Below are 18,918 nucleotides of genomic sequence, written 5' to 3'. Positions count from 1 at the left end.
GCTTTGGTCCTTGTGCTAATTATTGTTTTATCTAAAACAGACTTATGTCAGCAATAGTTGCTTTCATAGTTGGACAGTAAGACAGTAAGGTTTGGATTTTTCAGACTTGAATTGCAGAAAGAAAGCAAGAAGTGAGAAGAGCATCACAATGTCTTGTACGCACAACTGCTTTGGCACTTCCGATCACACAACAGTATGAATGAAATGATGTCACACCGTTTTGAAGGAAAATAACATTTATTCCATTACATCAACACAGATTTCAATATATTTCTATAGATTATGCAGCATTAAACATACAGCGTTGATTGTAGACACTATACTTGACAGAAGCATGCCTCACAGATCTGAGACTTTCAAAATGATTTAGTCTATAAGTGTAGTCAACAAGACAATTTCACCAGAACTATAGTCATAATATAATCATGATTGACAAATTGACAATTCATTTGAAGGCTTCAAACACTGGAAAACACAAACAAGGAAGGGACACTCACTGTATACTGTACTTATGTCCAGAAATACATTGATGAAAAGGCTTGAAATTATGGAGTATTATAAGAGATATGTAACCCTTAAAGATTCAAAAGATTACATCCTGTACAGTTGGTTAAGGGACCGGTCACAGTCGTTATACGATCATTGTAAATTGAGCAAATCTTGTAAAATGTTCATGGACCCTCTCTTAAAGTGTGTGTACATCTCCGGAGGATGGCTTCACCGGTTTTTCCCATTCGGAGTACATGTATCCTCCTCAATGGTGGCTGAGGGTGCATATGATCATAGCTGCAGAAATGTTCCACTACAGACCTGAGGTAGCCATGTATTGGAATGAGCATTGCCAATTACAAGAACTATTAGTTTATTATCTTTACTTCTGCCTAGCCTGAGATTGATCTATTTCAGTGCAGCCTACTTGGTTAGGAGAAGCAACCTACAAAGCAGACTATCTGTTGAATCTGAACAAGGATGCTAGATGGCTACCAATTCATTGTTGTGATCTGTTGAATCTAAACAAGGATGCTAGATGGCTACCCATTCATTGTTGTGGTCTGTTGAATTTAAACAAGGATGCTAAATGGCTACCAATTCATTGTTGTGACCTGAGCATCTTCTGGCCATGCTACATTGCGAGAATTGAGGGAGATTACCTAGCTTTCCTCTTGAAGTATAGCCTGGGTGCCATCCTCTGTAGTAACCGCAGCTCAATCCTTCTGTGGTTAGCAAGGGAAAGATTGAGCCAGCTGTTACTACGGAGGATGGCACCCAGGCTACTTGAAGTAACTTTCCTACAAAAATGCAGCATTGTTAATGTACGCTCCACACCACTTTTTCATCTTACGGTTTGCACAGGTCTTAAGATGCCAGGTTGTTGCTGAATACAAATGACCTTCTCTATACCGGTAATGCAAATTCCATAAAACAAAGAAAGTAGAAATACATAAATCAGACTTCATTTGAAAATGCTTACAAGTTTTCCTAGAGACCCATTCCACACATTCTCTGCTAAACTAAACATGTTGACCTACTGAAAGATGTTGAGCACATTCAGTAATTCTCTTGGATACAGTGATTATCTTGGCTATGGGTATACTGAAAGAAATCTACAAGAAAGGGAAAACACCAACATATGTCCACAAATACTAAAAATGACACATACTTCTGGCAATTTTTCACTTTAACAATTGAACACAGAGGAGAGGCACACACATTTAAACCTTTCTCCAGTATGGAGGATGAGTTATCCTCACTACATGTAGAGAACTTTTGATCCAAAACACCTCCTCATGATATCCTCACTCTAAAGTCCTCTGGCTCTAAGCTCCATATAATACTATATGACAGAATGAAAACAAGAATATTTATGCAATCACAATTAATAAAACTATGCCTTTCCATCACAAAATTTGAAAGCGCCATTTTGGGAATATGACACAAACAACGTCCCTTTGAGGGAGGACTCTACGAGCTGTCGCATTATCACTCCCATACATACATGTATGTTAGCCGATCACTGGCTTCTGATAACATCATTGCCAAACAGCTGTGCAAATGACTGCCTTACTATGTATTAAGTAGTAGTTAGTTTCTGGCACCATCACTGCCACTTCCTACATACTGGTAACCCCAGTGCCACTATGCATTAATCTTGGCTCTTATCAAAGGTTATTACATCATTTGCTTGTCCTTTCCTCCTCTTGTTTTATTGCCTTTTGTGTCTTTAGGGCCTGAAATAAACATGGAAATGTTTGCCCAATAATTGAAGTTCAATCAAACGATATTATAATTAGCGACCATGTAAAGTAAGCCAGGGTCTTCACACATACACCAACCCTGAATGTAGGAGTAAAATACACATGTAAGCAAGAGTTTTCACCACACTATCATGTTAAGACAAAAAGGGGGAAGTTTTACGATTAAGGAGATGCATGACTGAGAAAGAAGCATAATGGTGCCCCATCTCTAAAACTATGTGTAAACCAAACTCACCAGAAACCCTTTTCCTGTCTAGCCAGCATACAGAAAGGCACTCACCATATTACACATCTTTTTTCCTGACTACTGTGATTTCAACTCAACAGGTACCTCTCTGTACCCAATACATACTACAGGTGATACACTGGGATATTACAGTGTCAAAGGTCAGGCAGCTTCTTGATTACTCAAGGCTCAAAGCAGAAATCCCAGTTCTCAAAGATTATCTTAGATGTGTTCCATGAAAATGTGTTGTCAGAGTATCAAAACCATCAAACCATTCACAGCTTTCACGAAGTAAGTTAGTACATGTATCTCTATGCTCACTCAGAGATGATGATAGATATCTAGATATGTTTTTCCTTTTGGACTCTTTTGAATTTTCTTAAGTTCTTGTTATATTGTACATTTCTCTACTTTCATCTACACAGTGATTGTCTACAAACACTCTCCAGACTCTGGCAAGAGGAAGTATTGATATAAGTATACTTTGGTGGAAGTTATTTTCAATTTTTCAAGTAAATACTTTTCTTTTTAATTTATATTTGACTATGTATACATATAACATCACTCTAGTTATAATTTTAAATATTGAAATGGACATGCACTTTGTGTCCACAAAATGTGCATCAATGAAATTTGACTGTCCATGGATTATAAAGAACATGCCTAAAACATAAGATCTGGAGATGACCCCCTTTTTCCAGGTCACTCTTTTCTCTCATCATCACAATGGCAGCATCGCATTCTAAAATTTCTTCACCGCTTTTGCCCTCTTTTAAAAACCTTTTTCCGCTCCTTTAAAATTATTCAATCTTGGTAATAACTTAAATTAATAACAGTGAATCATGGAATGATAAAACACATCAATACATATACATCAATATAAGCAAACTTAATGCAACTTTAAATTTCCTTTTACACATTGAAAAAAATCAAATTTTTAAGGGGAACGATACTGATGGGTAAATGAATAGTATCTTCAGGTTGGTAAATCAATGGATACTAGAGTTATTTTCTATATTCAAGACTGATACGGGACTGCAGAAATCAGCTGATGGAGCATTTGCTCTCTCTGTGACATACTATAAGTTTGTGATTCAAAGAAAGGGTGGGTATACAAATGTACTGTTCAAGAACAACAGACACAATTCAGTTAACACAAAATATCTGTGTGTGTGTGTGTGTGTCAGCTTGCAGCATGGCTTTCAAGGTGCACAACATGTGCAATGTAATTGGTTATTGTGCAAGTTCTTGCTTTGCTTTCGGTGCTAGCATATGCTGAAATATGTAGTACTACCTATTTTTCTAGCCAGCACATATTAAGCCCTTCCACAAAAAACAGTTCTGCTCTCACCCAGTTATCCAAATATTGTAATTGTATGGTGGTATGAAGAGTTATTTACAGTTTTAAGTATCAGGTGATACCTAAATGTATAGGTCAGCTTTCACAGATCTGTGTGTTATAAGTATAAGTGACATTTAGTAACGTAGTTATAAAGCCAAGCTGTAAGAAACACCTACATTGTAACTGTTACATTGTACAAGTCGCATTTGAAAGGTGCAGGGAGCATGCAATACTTCATTGGCTCCAGATACTCCTTAGGTCACTGACGAAAGACAGCTGCAGAAGCTGTCTGAGTTGTCTGACCGTTTTGAAATTTTATCCAGGTGCTTGAGTAACTGTTACCTTACAATACTTCATTACTTCCTGCCCCATCCCTTCTTAGAACATGAACATGTACTACATAAAATGACACCTTAGTCAAAGCAGCCAACTGCCTGCTTGCCGATAAAGTCGTGAGGACACTTCCTAGGACAGCATCTCGGTCACCAGCTCGTCCACCTTCAGAACCCCGTCCAGTGCCATGGACAGGTACGACTCCAGGGCCTTGGAGCTGAAGGTGCGCAGCGCTGGAAGCCTCAGCAGGATCTTCGCATGTCTGAACCACAAGAACAAGGAGCAGTGAAAGAAGGAGCAGAGGTTAGCAGTGTCTATGAAGTTTAGACATCCAGATAATAAGATACTCAAGCAGCTGGATGAAATTTGGAAATGGTCAGACATTTCAGACAACATTCAGACAGCATCCTGGAAACTTCTTAAAATTGTCTTCATCTCATTAACCTATCAATTCAGAGTTTTGGTTTAAAAATTGGTAACTACAGTTTGTCCTACAGTCATTGTCAAAAGATAGAAGATGCTGTCTGAAATGTCTGACAGTATCCAAATTTTGTCCAGCTGTTTGAGTAACTGTTACCTTGCATAAGAATAAGTGATTTACATCAAGAACACCAGTTAAAGTTTCCTGGAACAATCCAAGCCCCAAAATCAACATCCAACTGGCAATGCACCTGACTGCTGATCATAAGTTTTTGTTTCGCCTTCATTCAACATTTAAGCTGGTGAAAATGAAGATACACCTTTTGTCTAGACTTTCATGCATACTTGTGGTCTGGTCTCAGAGGTTAGATAGTTGCCTGCAGGTCCCCCTAACCAATGTCAGGGTACAAATGAGGAAAATGTGTGTAAGAAAGGAGCAAACCTTCTGGAATCGTTAAACCTGGACACCGTGTAATGGCGCAGGCTCTTCAGTACATCACCCTGTAGACTTGTCACCTTAGGCTTGTCCTTCAAACCAGAGGCATCTGGAAGGAATATGAAGAACTCATGAAAACACTCCTTGCTTTCTTTTCTAAATGTTTCCATGACTGTCCCCTTTGATACAACATCCCATTTAGATTCTTTGAGTGCTCATCAATGAAATTGTTAGTTAATTTTTTTGCTAAATATGTATCTACACCTTGTAACTACAATGCTAGCATTTTCATATTCTTAAGTTTGTGAGAAGCCCACAAATAACCACATTACTATATATTTGTATTACTGCTGTCATTTTAGTATATGATGTCTGTATATATGCGAATAAACAAACAAACAGTTTGCTTCAACACTTGATCACATTTCACAATTTGCCTTTTAGAATCTGAGTGGCCACGACTCACAAATTGTGAAATGCAATCAAGTTTTGAGCAAATTGATTGTTTGTTTGTTTGTTTATTTGCATATATAAAGACATCAAATCCTAACGACAATGTAGACACACATTTGGCTACGTATGCCGAATGGCTCACCTGGATAGAACAGAACCAAGGCATTGAGCAGACAGAACTCCACGTGGTCCACCTTCATCTCCTGCAGTCGCTCCACGTACTGTTCCCACAGGGTGATCATGTCTCTGTTCCAGCCCAGACTCGCAGTCTCCTCAACCGACAGCACAACACCGTGGCCAAAGTAGACTTTTGGTAGCCAAGGCAGACACCTGATGTGACAGAATCACATTTCAATCACCTCTTACCACCAATGTGCAGCTCGTCATGTACATAAGGCAAAGGTAGTCAATCATAGCCTTTTTCTTTAGGCCATAGGGGTAGTGGGTGGTCCCACTGTGTCTAGGGCAGTGACCATCGGTATTGGAAGGCTTTCACTGCCTTTTACCTCCCCAACCAAAGCCAGGTACCCACTCTTACACCTAAGTGGAGTGAGGAAGGATGTGTAAAGGGCCTTTCCCAAGGACACAACGTCTAGCCAAGAACACCAGGAATCGAACCTGTGACCTCTTGGTCTTGTGCACGCTAGCCTAGCCAAGGCTAGCGTGCACAAGCCTAGTTTACATGTTCTAGGGTAAACTAGTTCTGAACTTTCCCCCCACCTTGTGTCCAATTTAGTAGCATACAGGATCCTGCCACCATCATGAAATCTATCTAACAGTGTTTTGTTCTCAAGACAACTAAAATACTTAAAACACTGACTTATATGTGCATACTTTTGCAACACTTGGCTTCCAATGGTGGTCTTACCTGTAAGAAAGTCGGAGGCAGTTCAGATCCATGAAAGAGCTCTTTAGAAGGGCCATTCTGTCCTCCATCTGCAGTTCGTTGAACCCAGGGACTTTTCGTGCCCACTCAATGATCATCCGCAACTCGTCGTAGCCTAGCTGCATCATCACATTCACCTGGCCTGGCTCCGGCGCCACATTGACATCAAACGCTTGTCCTGAGGGGGGAAATTATTACAGCAACCATGAAGACGGACTTCAACACGGTTGACAGGACTGAGTCTAATGTTTATTGGATTTTATGCACTAAATTTAAAGATTGTATGAAGCATTTTCTTATTACATTCAATAACAATAACAGTATTATGCAATCAACATAATCATTCAATTAACATACTCGTTTGCACAAAAATATACATTGCACCTTCTCCTGTTAATGGATACTTAACTATCATTCTTTAGACTCAGGGTTTATGTCGCCAGGTAATCCAGTTATGATTGCCAATGATGTCATAGCGAACATGGCAACCAGTCTGGAAATTATCTCTGTGATTCGCAAAAAACATACTTAGTTTCATCATGGAAGATACTGAAATCAACTAAGATATGGATTGCATGTCTTCCTTAGAACCTCTGACCAACTGTCTTGCATAATTTATCATGTAAATTACTACCAATACATACTCAGGAGCACAGTCCCCATGTCTCCCATGAAAACTATACTCAGATCCTTGGAAAAGACAAACTCAAGGATTGACCAACCATCAGGCATGATATGGATAGCATGTCTTCCTTAGAACCTTTTTTCTGACCAACTGTCTTGCATAAATAATCATGTAAGTTATTACCTATACATATATATATATACTCAGGAGGACAGTTTATGTCTCCAGTAAAAAATAGACTTAGAAAACAAACCAACCATCAGGCAAACGTGGGATCAGGTCAGGTTTGGAGTTGACTAAAGTTTTCCCCAGATCATCACAGTAGAATAGATCACTCTCTGGTTCACTGGGTGAGCTGCAGTCAAGAGGGCTGCCTGTGCTGCCTGTGGAATTGCAGTTGCTCTCCAGATCACCCTGGGATGTGTAGTGGTAGGAATGTCGCATTCTCTTCTGTCCCTGACGCCCCCCTGGCGCCCTGTCCTCTCGTACCGCTGTAAAGAAAGGTAAGAATCACAATAATCAATAAAAGATCAACGGTATACCTCAAACGTACGTATTGTAGAATTTTTGTAATCGCATCACTTCTGAGTGTTGGTAAGCAACATGAAAGGAAGCCGTGCGAAAACCCTTAGTTTTCATTCCAAAATGGCTGAGAACTTAAGCAGCTGCGGGAAGTAGGCATATTTCAAGACAACAAAATCAAATTCATACACTGACTATACAGTGTAATAAGGTAGATTCAAATCATGATGTAGAAAAATGATAAAAAAACAGTGACTCCAATTGTTTTAATGTTCTGACTGGTCAAATTCTACAATACGTACCTTTATTCACAACATTGTTAGATGACAAATACCATGTGTGATAAATCAAGGAGGTTAAAACAGGATCCCTTTTTAACTTTGCCCGTTTTGCCAAATCCGCCATATTGAAAAAAAGTGGGTTTAAGAGATCGCTAGTGAAGCACACCCCCAGGTTTGCACAGTTTCGGTATTCAGGAGTGCATTATACTGGGGACGTTGGGTCAGGGTGGCAGAATTATTTACCCTGGTGGAATTAGTAGATGGTAAATTTTATCAACCATTCATGTTGACCTATGGAATCTGTTAAGTTATTTGTATCTTGAAAGTTCCTTTCTACAGGGTGCGAAATACCCACTTGCGCAGTTGCGCCGCGCAATGATATTTTGCTTGGCGCAACTAATTTCCACACGCAGCTAGCGCAGTGCGCAACCCAAGATTATGAAGCCTGAGAACCCAATTTGAGCCGAGTAAGCTCACAAAAACAGTGTCACTTTCATAAAATTCGGTAAATTTTCAATTGAAACACAGAAATCAACACCCTTGTGTTCTAAACCATCCAAACCTGTTCATAGATCGTGAAATTAGCGCTGGAAAAAGGCGAATAAACTGCCGTCGGGAGTGTCGGCAAATTATCAACATGGTCGCCATGTGGTGTACCTTCAAGTCTCCTGAACATGCAAATGAGGTATTTTTCCATGCAAGTGAGGTACTCTCATGTAAATGAGGTACTGTGGCATGAGGGTGTACACATCAAGTCTCCCAAACATGCAAATGAGGTACTCTTTCATACAAATGAGGTACTGTCTCATGTAAATGCGGACACTACTCTGGCATGTAGATGAGTTTGACACTGCAGGTTCATTAAAGTTTGATAATGATTCCAACACAGTTACTAGTTTATTTGTAGGGGCAAAATTAAGTGGTTTTTCTTTATTGTTGTTGTTGTTGATATACAAAACTGATTTGAAATACTATACTGTACTGTATTGGTGTTTACTACTGACAGTATATTATAAAAAAGTTTGCATGAATATTTTTTCAAATTACTTTCCAGGATGTTAGTGAATAGATAAGTTTTAGAGTTATCTATTTACTAATCATTCAAGGTTATGTGAATCATTACTTGCCTTGTTCCAAGTAAAAAATACCATTGTGTATTTTTCAACTTGTTGAACTTGAGGCACCGTGGCCCCCGGATAGGGGCCAGCCGGGTAACCTATGCCCAATTTTTTTCGAAAATCCCAATATATCACTCCCGAAAGCTTATGTCATTTTTAATGTCACCGCAAATGGCGAATGTAGGTGGGGCAACCTGAAATTTTGATGTGCAACCTAGCTTTTGCCCCAGGTTGCCCACCGGGCAACCTGGCTCAAAAAAGTATTTCGCACCCTGTTTCTACGACTTATATTACTATATTAGCATCTATCAGTGAATTGTACTGATTGACTTAACTTGGGGGATTAGACAAACTAAATGGTGGAGGTTTGGTTTATCCAAGGAGTTAATGTTAATAGGGGATTCTACTGCTTTATGATGTCCTCCCCATTCCCCATAATTTTGGTATCTATGCACAGTATAACTACCAAGGCCTGTGTCAGGAATAAATATTTGCATTCAGTTTGGCAGGCTTGCAGGAATTTAAAATGAATGTCTGACATTAATAAGACCTGGTTATAAGATATGTACAATTGTAATGGCATGAATGATTACAATACCCCAGTTACAACCTTCACTTACACAGCTGTTGTTGAGATAATAATTGACCAATCGAAGCAGAGGTAAACATAATTTACTACCAGGTGTGACACACATTCTCACCTTTATGACACCTATATGTAAGGGCAAAATTGGTATGGAAGACCTTTGATTTTATTTTGCATGATCATCTGGATGCTTCTTACTATAGTATCATCACTGAAGGCATTAACAAGGAAGTTCACTAATTTATATGATTATGATAACATGATTTATGACAAACAGAAACTTGTTGGACAAACCATTGAAAAGTGAGATATGGTTTACAGCATGCCTTCGTAATTTGCATACAGCTGCTACCTAGTAATTATGCTGTAGATACTTTTTTATGTCCGTTTGATAACAATCAACCCTCTTTTGAATTTGGTTGCTGATACATGATAGCAAAATCAATAGGCCTGATGTGTCCATAGCAAACATACCTCTACCTGTTGCTGAAATTTCACTGCTGTTATACATAGACTGACCAAAGTCCAAATTAAACCTGTTATATAACTAAGGGAATATTCAGTAGATCAAACTGTTTTGAGAATTCCAGCAGATGGTGCCGTGTACTGAATCTTTATAAACCTACAGACTTTTATCATGATAGCAGTATTGCAAATCATCCTGTTGAGTCATTGCCAACTTTGTTGCCAGTGTCTGCATGTGACAAATTCAAATTTCAACATATTTACAAGTACTTTGGCTTTAATAGTCAGCATTAGATAAAACAGCTGATAAATAGTTTGGCAATCTACTTTTCCAAGAATGGTGCAAGACTATAAATATAATTTGTCTGGTGCAGATATGTAATACCAAGGAGGTTTAATCAAGAGGAGAGAGCACAGAAACACTTCCCTTTGTCCCTATGCGCGTCCTTGGTGTGAACAAAATAATTGACACCTAGGTATCAAAGTTTGAGCCCTACGCTGGCGCGCGGGCGTCTTCCCTTTGTTATCGGGGTCAATACACGAGTTGACCTAAATCTGGAGGTCAATGGATTTGAATCTATCGTCAGTAGTTAGCTGGCAATATCCATACTATAAAGATATAGATAACAGAGAAGAACTTGACACAACGATGACGAATTTCAGTCAGTAGGTCGAGACTAGGAGGTTTAATCAAATTCACAAATACCAAAGAAACACGTCATGCTTGCCATGCAAAAAGTCCATTTTTTCTAAAAGACTGATACATCATTGAATAGTACGTTACGAAAAATACTACCACGCTATGAAAAATACCACGCTACGAAAAATACCGCCATGCTATGAACATAAGAAAACACGCCATTTTGACGAGCACTCCGTCAACTGTTAGGACAAAATATCAGCTAAGCGAAGAAAAACTTCACATTCCTGTCATAGCCACCTAAAAATACGTCTAAAAATTCATAATTCTATCGCAAGAAAACGGACATCCACTCAGAAAAGTGGCCGTAATTTTACCCATGTTTGTCGCACAGCGAAGCCGAAAAGGTCTAGATGTCGGCCATGTTGTCAACAATCCGAAGACGACGTCGTCGCAGGCCTGCCGAGTGTTCCAAATATGGCAATCGTCGGAAATCTGAAACTCATCGCTTCTTCTCGACCGGGCTTCGTGACGAGGTCGGGGGGATTCGGAGGCTGTGACGTCATGACTACCCTCATTTGTATTGAAAACCGCGGGAAACGCAGGGAAGCGCATAGGGCATCAAAGGGGCGCCGCGCCGGCTGGTAAACAAAGGATCGCAGCCGGCTCTCGCGGGTGAAAACAAAAGGCACAGCGGGGCGTTTACAGCGTGCTCTCTCCTCCTGATTAAACCTCCTTGGTAATACGTTTGTACGGTATCTGCACCAGCTTGAAAGGTGTGTAAATAAATGTTTATTTCAACAACAAGAATCTTGAACAACAGCAAGAAAAGGTGTCTACAGTACTTGTGGTCTAGGTTGTTTGCAAACATTTGTATTGCAATTAATTTCAAGTTATGGACCAAACAGATGAGATGGTGCAGCACAAAATCACCCAGACAGAAAGTTGGCATTTGTCGCAGACTCATGCATGCAGCTGCATTCCCCACAAAGTGTTGGCATTGGTGGGCTACTTCTTTGGATGGTTTCCATCTTCGGCTAGGTTGACGTCACACCCCACATCAGAATTAGGAGCCATGCAGCTAGGGGTCACGGCCAGGGTCATGGCCAACTGGCAGCAGCAGGCTATAATGAGAGTAGGGCTTGGTGATCAAATTTCAGGGCACTGTCTACCATACCCACTGAGACAATGGTAAATGAGCCATGTCGCATTAGTGTTGGGAGCCCATTATAGCTATAGTGCAAATGTGCAATAAAACTAAATTCTGATCACACATGTGAAGGACAGAGGCTGCTGGAGAAGTTATCACCTGCTCTTTTGGGAAAATCATTTTCAAAATGTCACATCCCTGACGAACACAGAAAGGTCTCAAACAGTCCTGATAAATGAATACATGTAAATGTAATCTTCATTTTGTGTCGTACATGCCTCTTCCTCTATAATATTGTTGGTGAATAGGTCTGACCGGGAACTATTAGTCTCAGAAGATAGGAATTCAAGATAATTGGCAGGAAACAATAAAGGCTTTTCATTGACATCAAAATAACTGATAATTTGAATACCCAGCAACCATGTTGTCAGGTAAGTGTATTTCACACTCAGACATTTCACGGCAGGGCTCGAAATACTAGGTGCATGTGCACCTGTGTGCACCCAAAATTGGAGATGTGCACCTAATTTTTGACTGTGGGTGCACTAGTGCACCTAGATATTTTTGTAGGCTATAGGGTAGGGATACTATAATAATTATTGGACATTGGTAAACAAAACTGGTATCTGAAAAGTAATATTATAACCTTTGCTGTACTTTGTTTGATGCATTACTTGTTTGAAATTTTGAAGTTGGCTATAGAATTACAGATTGAAATTCTAAAGAGCGTGAAACTTGAATATGATTTGCTGACATATTTCAGCTTTATCTTATGTGGTGCACCCAAATTTCTGTCTGTGCACTTAATTTTTTTGGTTGGGTGCACCAGTGCACCTATTTCCAAAAATAAATTTCAAGCCCTGCACGGTAATCCAACATGGCGCAAGTGATGTTATGAAAAGCTTCTGCATTAAACACACCTTCCATGTTAAGCCAGTGAACTACCATTTAATTTCATAAACTTATGCCTCTACACAAAAGGGCTCCTAAAATCTAATAGCTTGTGAAAATCTTCCACCATTGATATAATTTGAATAAAGTGTTTGATATAAGCTTCTGCGCTGAATTGGTGTCAGATCTGGACATCAGGTTACTGTTATGTAAGTTCTGCGTAAGGTTCCTGATCCCCAGGAATGGTAGGCATCCTTTTAAAACAGTTGCCAGCATCTTTCTGGGAGAATGGGCATGCACATTGGCGGAATGGCAACTGTTCAGCATTAAATAATAAAAAGCTAAGATTAAATGAAAACAGATACTACTGAATGTTGACCTGCAGGGTATGAAATACTATATTTACCAAGGGTAACATTGAAAATCAATACGGCTTCTGCTGTAGCACTTGGTTCTATGACTTGTATGAGGATGGGCCTTTTGAGATAACTATACATTATGAAATATTGGTAGTGGTTTCATGTTTAAGGTTTTCTCAGAACTCAGCCCACCACATACGTTCTGTCTTTCATTGCATAACTTATAATTCACTACGGTGGTTTCCGTATGATTCACTATGGTGGTTACGACCGCAAACTTAAAATGCCCTAACTGCCTCCTACTGCAAAATTAAGTCCTCGAGCACTTAAATGAATTTACAGTACTCTTTCAACCATTTCAAAATGCTCCACTTAAATGGAGCATACCATTTGGAGGAACATGAAGTGGCTTAAGGCTCAGCCCTGCTTTTGTTAAATCTGAATGACTATTTTTCATTCATGTTGCATAAGACTGTGGAGATGCGGTTTGAAATTTGGTTGGAGCATAAGTGATTTTGGTCTTGCAGGGAAAACTTCATATTTCAAAATTTGGTAGACATATCCACTGCACACAAAACACTTTTTAGGGAAAATGATGCGCATGAAAGTCAAGTAGATCTATACAATTCTTCAGTGAAAAGAGGCAGCTGTATCAAATTAATCAATGTCAAAATTACGACATGTGACCTCAGAAGGGTGCTGGAGGTTATTGAATACCAACAGTGCTTCTGAATAAGGGTTGTGCTGGAATGAGGTTGCTTGGCAACCTGGTTTAAAATAGCACTTGTGAACTTGAAGTTTATGTTTAAATGCTCTACATCAAGGAGCTCAAAGCAATTTCTCTTCATTAAGGAGTTAAGGTCTCATTCCTGTATTACTTCAAGTGGGTACCCTAAAGGAGTCCGTGCCCCAAAAATGAATGGCTGCATGAATGTGTGTTTTTATCGGTTGGAAATTCCCTTTTAGCCAGCCTGACTGATCTCAAGCGTCAAACTGATGAAAGCTTGTTTGTAACGGACGAAATTAACAGGTAAAGCTCATGAATGAGACCTTAAGAGCAAGTGGAAAGTCAACAGCAAATGTATTATGCTCTCTGCTGAAAAGCACTGATAAGTAATCATCTTACTTTTCCTACTAGCTATTTCCCTTTTCAACTTGATATTCTTCATCTCTTTTGGGACACTGTGACCACCATTCCTTACAATTACGTCTAGAAAATTCATCCACAGTGGTCAGCCAACTGTATACATTTGAGATGGTTGTCTACCTACATGAAGTCTAAAATGATTACAAGTTGTGGTGGAAACCGTCATTGTCAAGACATATAGTTACGATTTGCAGTGAGACATTGTATTTCAGAGTCTAATTGCCTACCAGAAATTGCCCCCTAGAAATTGCTGAAAGACAGCTCTGATGAAACGTAATAAGACTAGAATTAGGCCCAATTTATACAGAGTTTTTTCAGATATCTAAAAATCCGCCGACATCTGAGCCTTAGATATCTGGACGCATTTATACACACCGACAGGAAGTACCGCAGGACTCACGCAGCGCGCTGATTGCACTCGTGACCCTATTTAACCTTTTGCGCGCGTTTCAAAATGGCGGGAGAACCGCCTGTGTTTTTCGTCATGATGAATATGGTATTCTTTCTTTATCTGACTCGCGTGTGGCTTAACATGAGGCAGCAAGCAAGGGTTGAGCGTAAGAGGCGTTTGAGGTACCGGGGAAGACGACAGCGACCGGTCAGAATCAACGCTGCGTTCCTACTCGCTACCCTTGTCGTGGCGGAGGGGGGAGGGCCGATCCACCGAACGATCTGGCATCACGAAAGAAGTCCGTCGTCCGTTTGGGAACAAATGGTCCTTGATGCTAAGAAGTTTTCCCGCTTTATCGCCCGTCAAATATGCAAACTAGCGTGAACCCCGACCTCCAGATGTCTACTACGCGACACATTCTGTTTAGACGTCCGGCTGGAGCGGTCGGGGACTCCCGCTGAGTTGTCGGGCGAATGCTTCAGAGTGGTCGGCTGAAATTTTCCCGACATCTAAAAAAACCCTCATTAAGACCATAAAATTCCTGTTTAGACACAGAAAAAAGCTGTCGCCTGGCAGATATCTGCAGTCCAGATATCTAGACAAGCTGTGTGTAAATTGGCCCTTAGTAGAAACACAACTTATGTCAATTATGTATGGATCATTGACTGAGGGCCAATTTACACACAGCTTGTCTAGATATCTGGACTGCAGATATCTGCCAGGCGACAGCTTTTTTCTGTGTCTAAACAGAAATTTTATGGTCTTAATGAGGGTTTTTTTAGATGTCGGGAAAATTTCAGCCGACCACTCTGAAGCATTCGCCAACAACTCAGCGGGAGTCCCCGACCGCTCCAGCCGGACGTCTAAACAGAATGTGTCACGTAGTAGACATCTGGAGGTCGGGGTTCACGCTAGTTTGCATATTTGGCGGGCGATAAAACTTCTTAGCATCAAGGACCATTTGTTCCCAAACGGACGACGGACTTCTTTCGTGATGCCAGATCGTTCGGTGGATCGGCCCTCCCCCCTCCGCCGCGACAAGGGTAGCGAGTAGGAACGCAGCGTTGATTCTGACCGGTCGCTGTCGTCTTCCTCGGTACCTCAAACGCCTCTTACGCTCAACCCTTGCTTGCTGCCTCATGTTTAGCCACACGCCAGTCAGATAAAGAAAGAATACCATATTCATCATGACGAAAAACACAGGCGGTTCTCCCGCCATTTTGAAACGCGCGCAAAAGGTTAAATAGGGTCACGAGTGCAATCAGCGCGCTGCGTGAGTCCTGCGGTACTTCCTGTCGGTGTGTATAAATGCGTCCAGATATCTAAGGCTCAGATGTCGGCGGATTTTTAGATATCTGAAAAAACTCTGTATAAATTGGGCCATGGCATTATTGCTTCACTATCGTTTGATCACAGTATCAGTCAATGATATTAATCAAAACAATCTGTATCCAGGGAGGCAATAGAAGCAGCCTGAATCCTGAATGGTTACAGTCCCAAAACATGGCTATAGTCCCAGAACATGATCATCTGGGACTGGACAAGTGTTGCGCTGACAGCCCATGTCATCTCCAGTGGTAATTGGCTGAATGAGTACACGCATACACAAGCTGTGTTTTACAAAGAACGAGAAAGCCAATTGGTTTTGTAATAGCCAACAGGCACAGTATAATGAATATGTTGCAGTGTGTGGTACTACTAGTATATGCTGTGAAAGATGGTCCGCCATCTTGATATTCAGTGATTTAGCCATATTGAATCTAGTTCTAATGGGTTTGTTACATAGTCATTTTACTATTCATCGGGTAATGGCATACCCTGAGGATATTTGTTATATCTTTAAAAGCAAAATCTAATTTTCATGAAATATCAAATAAAACAGTAGCAATAGAAATGGGAAAATTCTGTGCAATAGGAAATGTATGAGGTAAATGTTAATTGCTAACATGCTCTCACTAATGAGAGCAATAATGTAATCTATGCAAACTGCAGAATCAAGCTGACATCAGAAAAGGCTGATTGTCTGCCTTGAAATGTAATGTGGACAGTCTGTCACTGGAACTGGTTCTGCAGGTCACAGTATACATAACATCTACAGCTGGACTTTGATGATCGCCGATGCATTGAAATATGCTGCAGTGCTTGAATTTTCAAATAACTCAGCCTGGCATAGTGGCATTACTTTTCATGTGGATGGCAACATTCTTGTTTTGAAATAAATTAACATAAATATTATTATGCAACTCTGCATGGATTACCCCAGGTGACGATGTGAACGTCTCAGAATGCTCAAAATTAAAACTTATAGAAAGGTAATGCAGTCATCCTCTCTTGCAGAGAAGCATGATGTTTCTTTTTTAATAGGAAGCTTATACATGTGTACCACAAAATCACCCAATAAATTAAGCTATAGCATAAACTACCAGACGTCAGTCTACTGCACAGGCTTTTCATTTGACATCATCTGCGTCATGTTGGATTACAGTGTACACCCGATTACCCACAAACAAATCATAACAATATGACGTCAATGGAAAGTCTGTATGACTGTGGTCATATTCAAATTGTTGGAGACCTGGCTAAGACAGTGACCTATAAGACAAGTTATTCTTCAAGACACACAAAATAATCCAAACTAACAGAGTGATAGTCAAATATATTAATCATTAGATCTACCTACACTTGAGACATTAGCAATTACCACTGAATCACTAAATGTACAAATCATAAAACCACCTGTTTTAAGTTTGCTTGTTACATGCTCTTCTTCTGGAAGTAATGAGAATGTGGATTGGGACATCAAAGCCATGACTGTCACATACATGCTTGTCTCTTGTATTGATGTTTAGGAGACCATTATTCAATGTCCACCTAACACTACCGTTTCTGACAGCAACAATTCATATTGTACCCTTGGGAAGAACACACTGTCTCCAATGAAATTTGTGAGAAAAAAAATACTACTGCTTCCAGACAGACAATACAGACCCATAGGAAAATGCCGCACTGCAGCACACAGTAACTCATATCTTCTTATCACCAGGTTCCATTTTGCAATATTGCAAGTGCCAATATTGCAAGTGCCAGGACCTATTTTGGTGCTATAATAATAATAAGGCTATTTTGATTGAGAGTTTATGAGGGCATTGAGAGAAGCATTCCTCCCTTTAATTTCAATTTCTGCACAAACCCCACCCATTTTTCGAAAACTGTATTTCTAATCGGTCCTTCAAAGGCCACATCAAACATGGCACCCAATTAGCAATTCAATGACGTTTAATATGAAACGTTACGCTATGTCGATTCAAGATAAAGCTGTCTTCAGTAAAACCAATGTCCTTGGTAAAACTAAAAGGCCTGTAATTTTCCACGACTACCGGCGCACCCCCAGAAGAAGTGCAGTAGTGGGCTAGCCTTGAGCTTGGCCGTGAACCTTGTCCCCGCCAAGGCCAACCCGCCGTATAAAACGGGCTGTTTGATTTGCATAAAATCCAGCCGCGCAAGATTCTAGATTCATGCACCGTCTCCCCCGCATCCAAAGTCCGGGTATCTGTCCGGGGACCGTGCCCATTTGTTAAAAAGATACAGTGCACACAACCCGCATACAAACAAACACGGTCACACATCCATACGCCCGTGCAACAGGTGGGACTCAACAACGATTTACACCAGATTTCTGCATAAATTTGAGGCCAACACGTCGCGCTGGGCAGCGGCGCACCGGGCCGGCTCGACCGACCGGCTGCCGCAGATATATCTATAATCAACAACGTAATTCAATAATACAATCACACGTTCAAAGCACGATCTACGGCACAGCTGATGTACCCACCTTCCTTCTTCATCCCGTTGTCCATACATTTCTGAAATCGACAGGCCTGGCAGTTGTTTCGCGTGAATTTGTTGATGTCACAATGCCCCTCCCCCTTACACTTGTACGACAGGTTCTTCTGTACAGTCCGTTTGAAGAAACCCTTGCATCCCTCGCAAGAGTACACCGAGTAATGATAGCCAGAAGCCCTATCTTTACAAATGAGACAGAAGGGCGGCGGCGGGCCGTCCGTGAAGGGCGGGTTTAGGCCGAGCAGCTCGCTGTTCGCGGCCAGCTCCGTGGAGCCCGGCTGCGCGTCATCCTGTCTCGCCATGTTGTTTACCTGGCCTCACTCCCGTCGGCCCCCGCGCCACGTCCTCAGCGGTGACCTCAGGTAACCTGAAGTGAACTCCACTTGGCTGCGGGCCTGTACCAGAATCTGGGTCATTGCTGACGCGACTGAACTATATCTTCGGCATCGGGTTAGGAGATACAGCTACTCCCGAATTAAAATCACCAAACGTATAAAAAAAGAATGTCCATCATTACCGACGAGGAATTTAAACTTGAAGTCGCTTTTG

General features: G+C 40.8%; 1 protein-coding gene across 1 annotated transcript; it reads right to left on the bottom strand.

The window, feature by feature from the left end:
- Positions 1–2,955: 2,955 nt before the first annotated feature.
- Positions 2,956–18,731, bottom strand: LOC136433648 (steroid hormone receptor ERR2-like). The gene is made up of 6 exons (XM_066426055.1): positions 18,359–18,731; positions 7,234–7,467; positions 6,334–6,529; positions 5,608–5,795; positions 5,019–5,121; positions 2,956–4,418 (listed from the first exon to the last, which is right to left on the bottom strand). Exons 1-6 carry the CDS (start codon positions 18,669–18,671, stop codon positions 4,289–4,291), a joined length of 1,164 nt encoding a protein of 387 aa, XP_066282152.1. The 5' UTR covers positions 18,672–18,731; the 3' UTR covers positions 2,956–4,288.
- Positions 18,732–18,918: the final 187 nt, after the last annotated feature.

Source organism: Branchiostoma lanceolatum, chromosome 4, assembly GCF_035083965.1.
Source record: "Branchiostoma lanceolatum isolate klBraLanc5 chromosome 4, klBraLanc5.hap2, whole genome shotgun sequence".
In the NCBI taxonomy this organism is placed as follows: Eukaryota; Metazoa; Chordata; class Leptocardii; order Amphioxiformes; family Branchiostomatidae; genus Branchiostoma; species Branchiostoma lanceolatum.
Note: the sequence above shows the minus strand (reverse complement) of the source record. Positions and strands in the feature narration are given on the sequence as shown.

Excerpts from the sequence above, each read along its gene's own strand:
- LOC136433648 (XM_066426055.1), bottom strand. The coding sequence starts at position 18,671 with ATGGCGAGACAGGATGACGCGCAGCCGGGCTCCACGGAGCTGGCCGCG. Across the intron at positions 7,468-18,358 it reads CAACGGGATGAAGAAGGAAG|CGGTACGAGAGGACAGGGCG; the intron begins GTGGGTACATCA and ends CTTTCTTTACAG. Across the intron at positions 6,530-7,233 it reads GATCCCACGTTTGCCTGATG|GACAAGCGTTTGATGTCAAT; the intron begins GTTGGTTTGTTT and ends TTCCCCCCTCAG.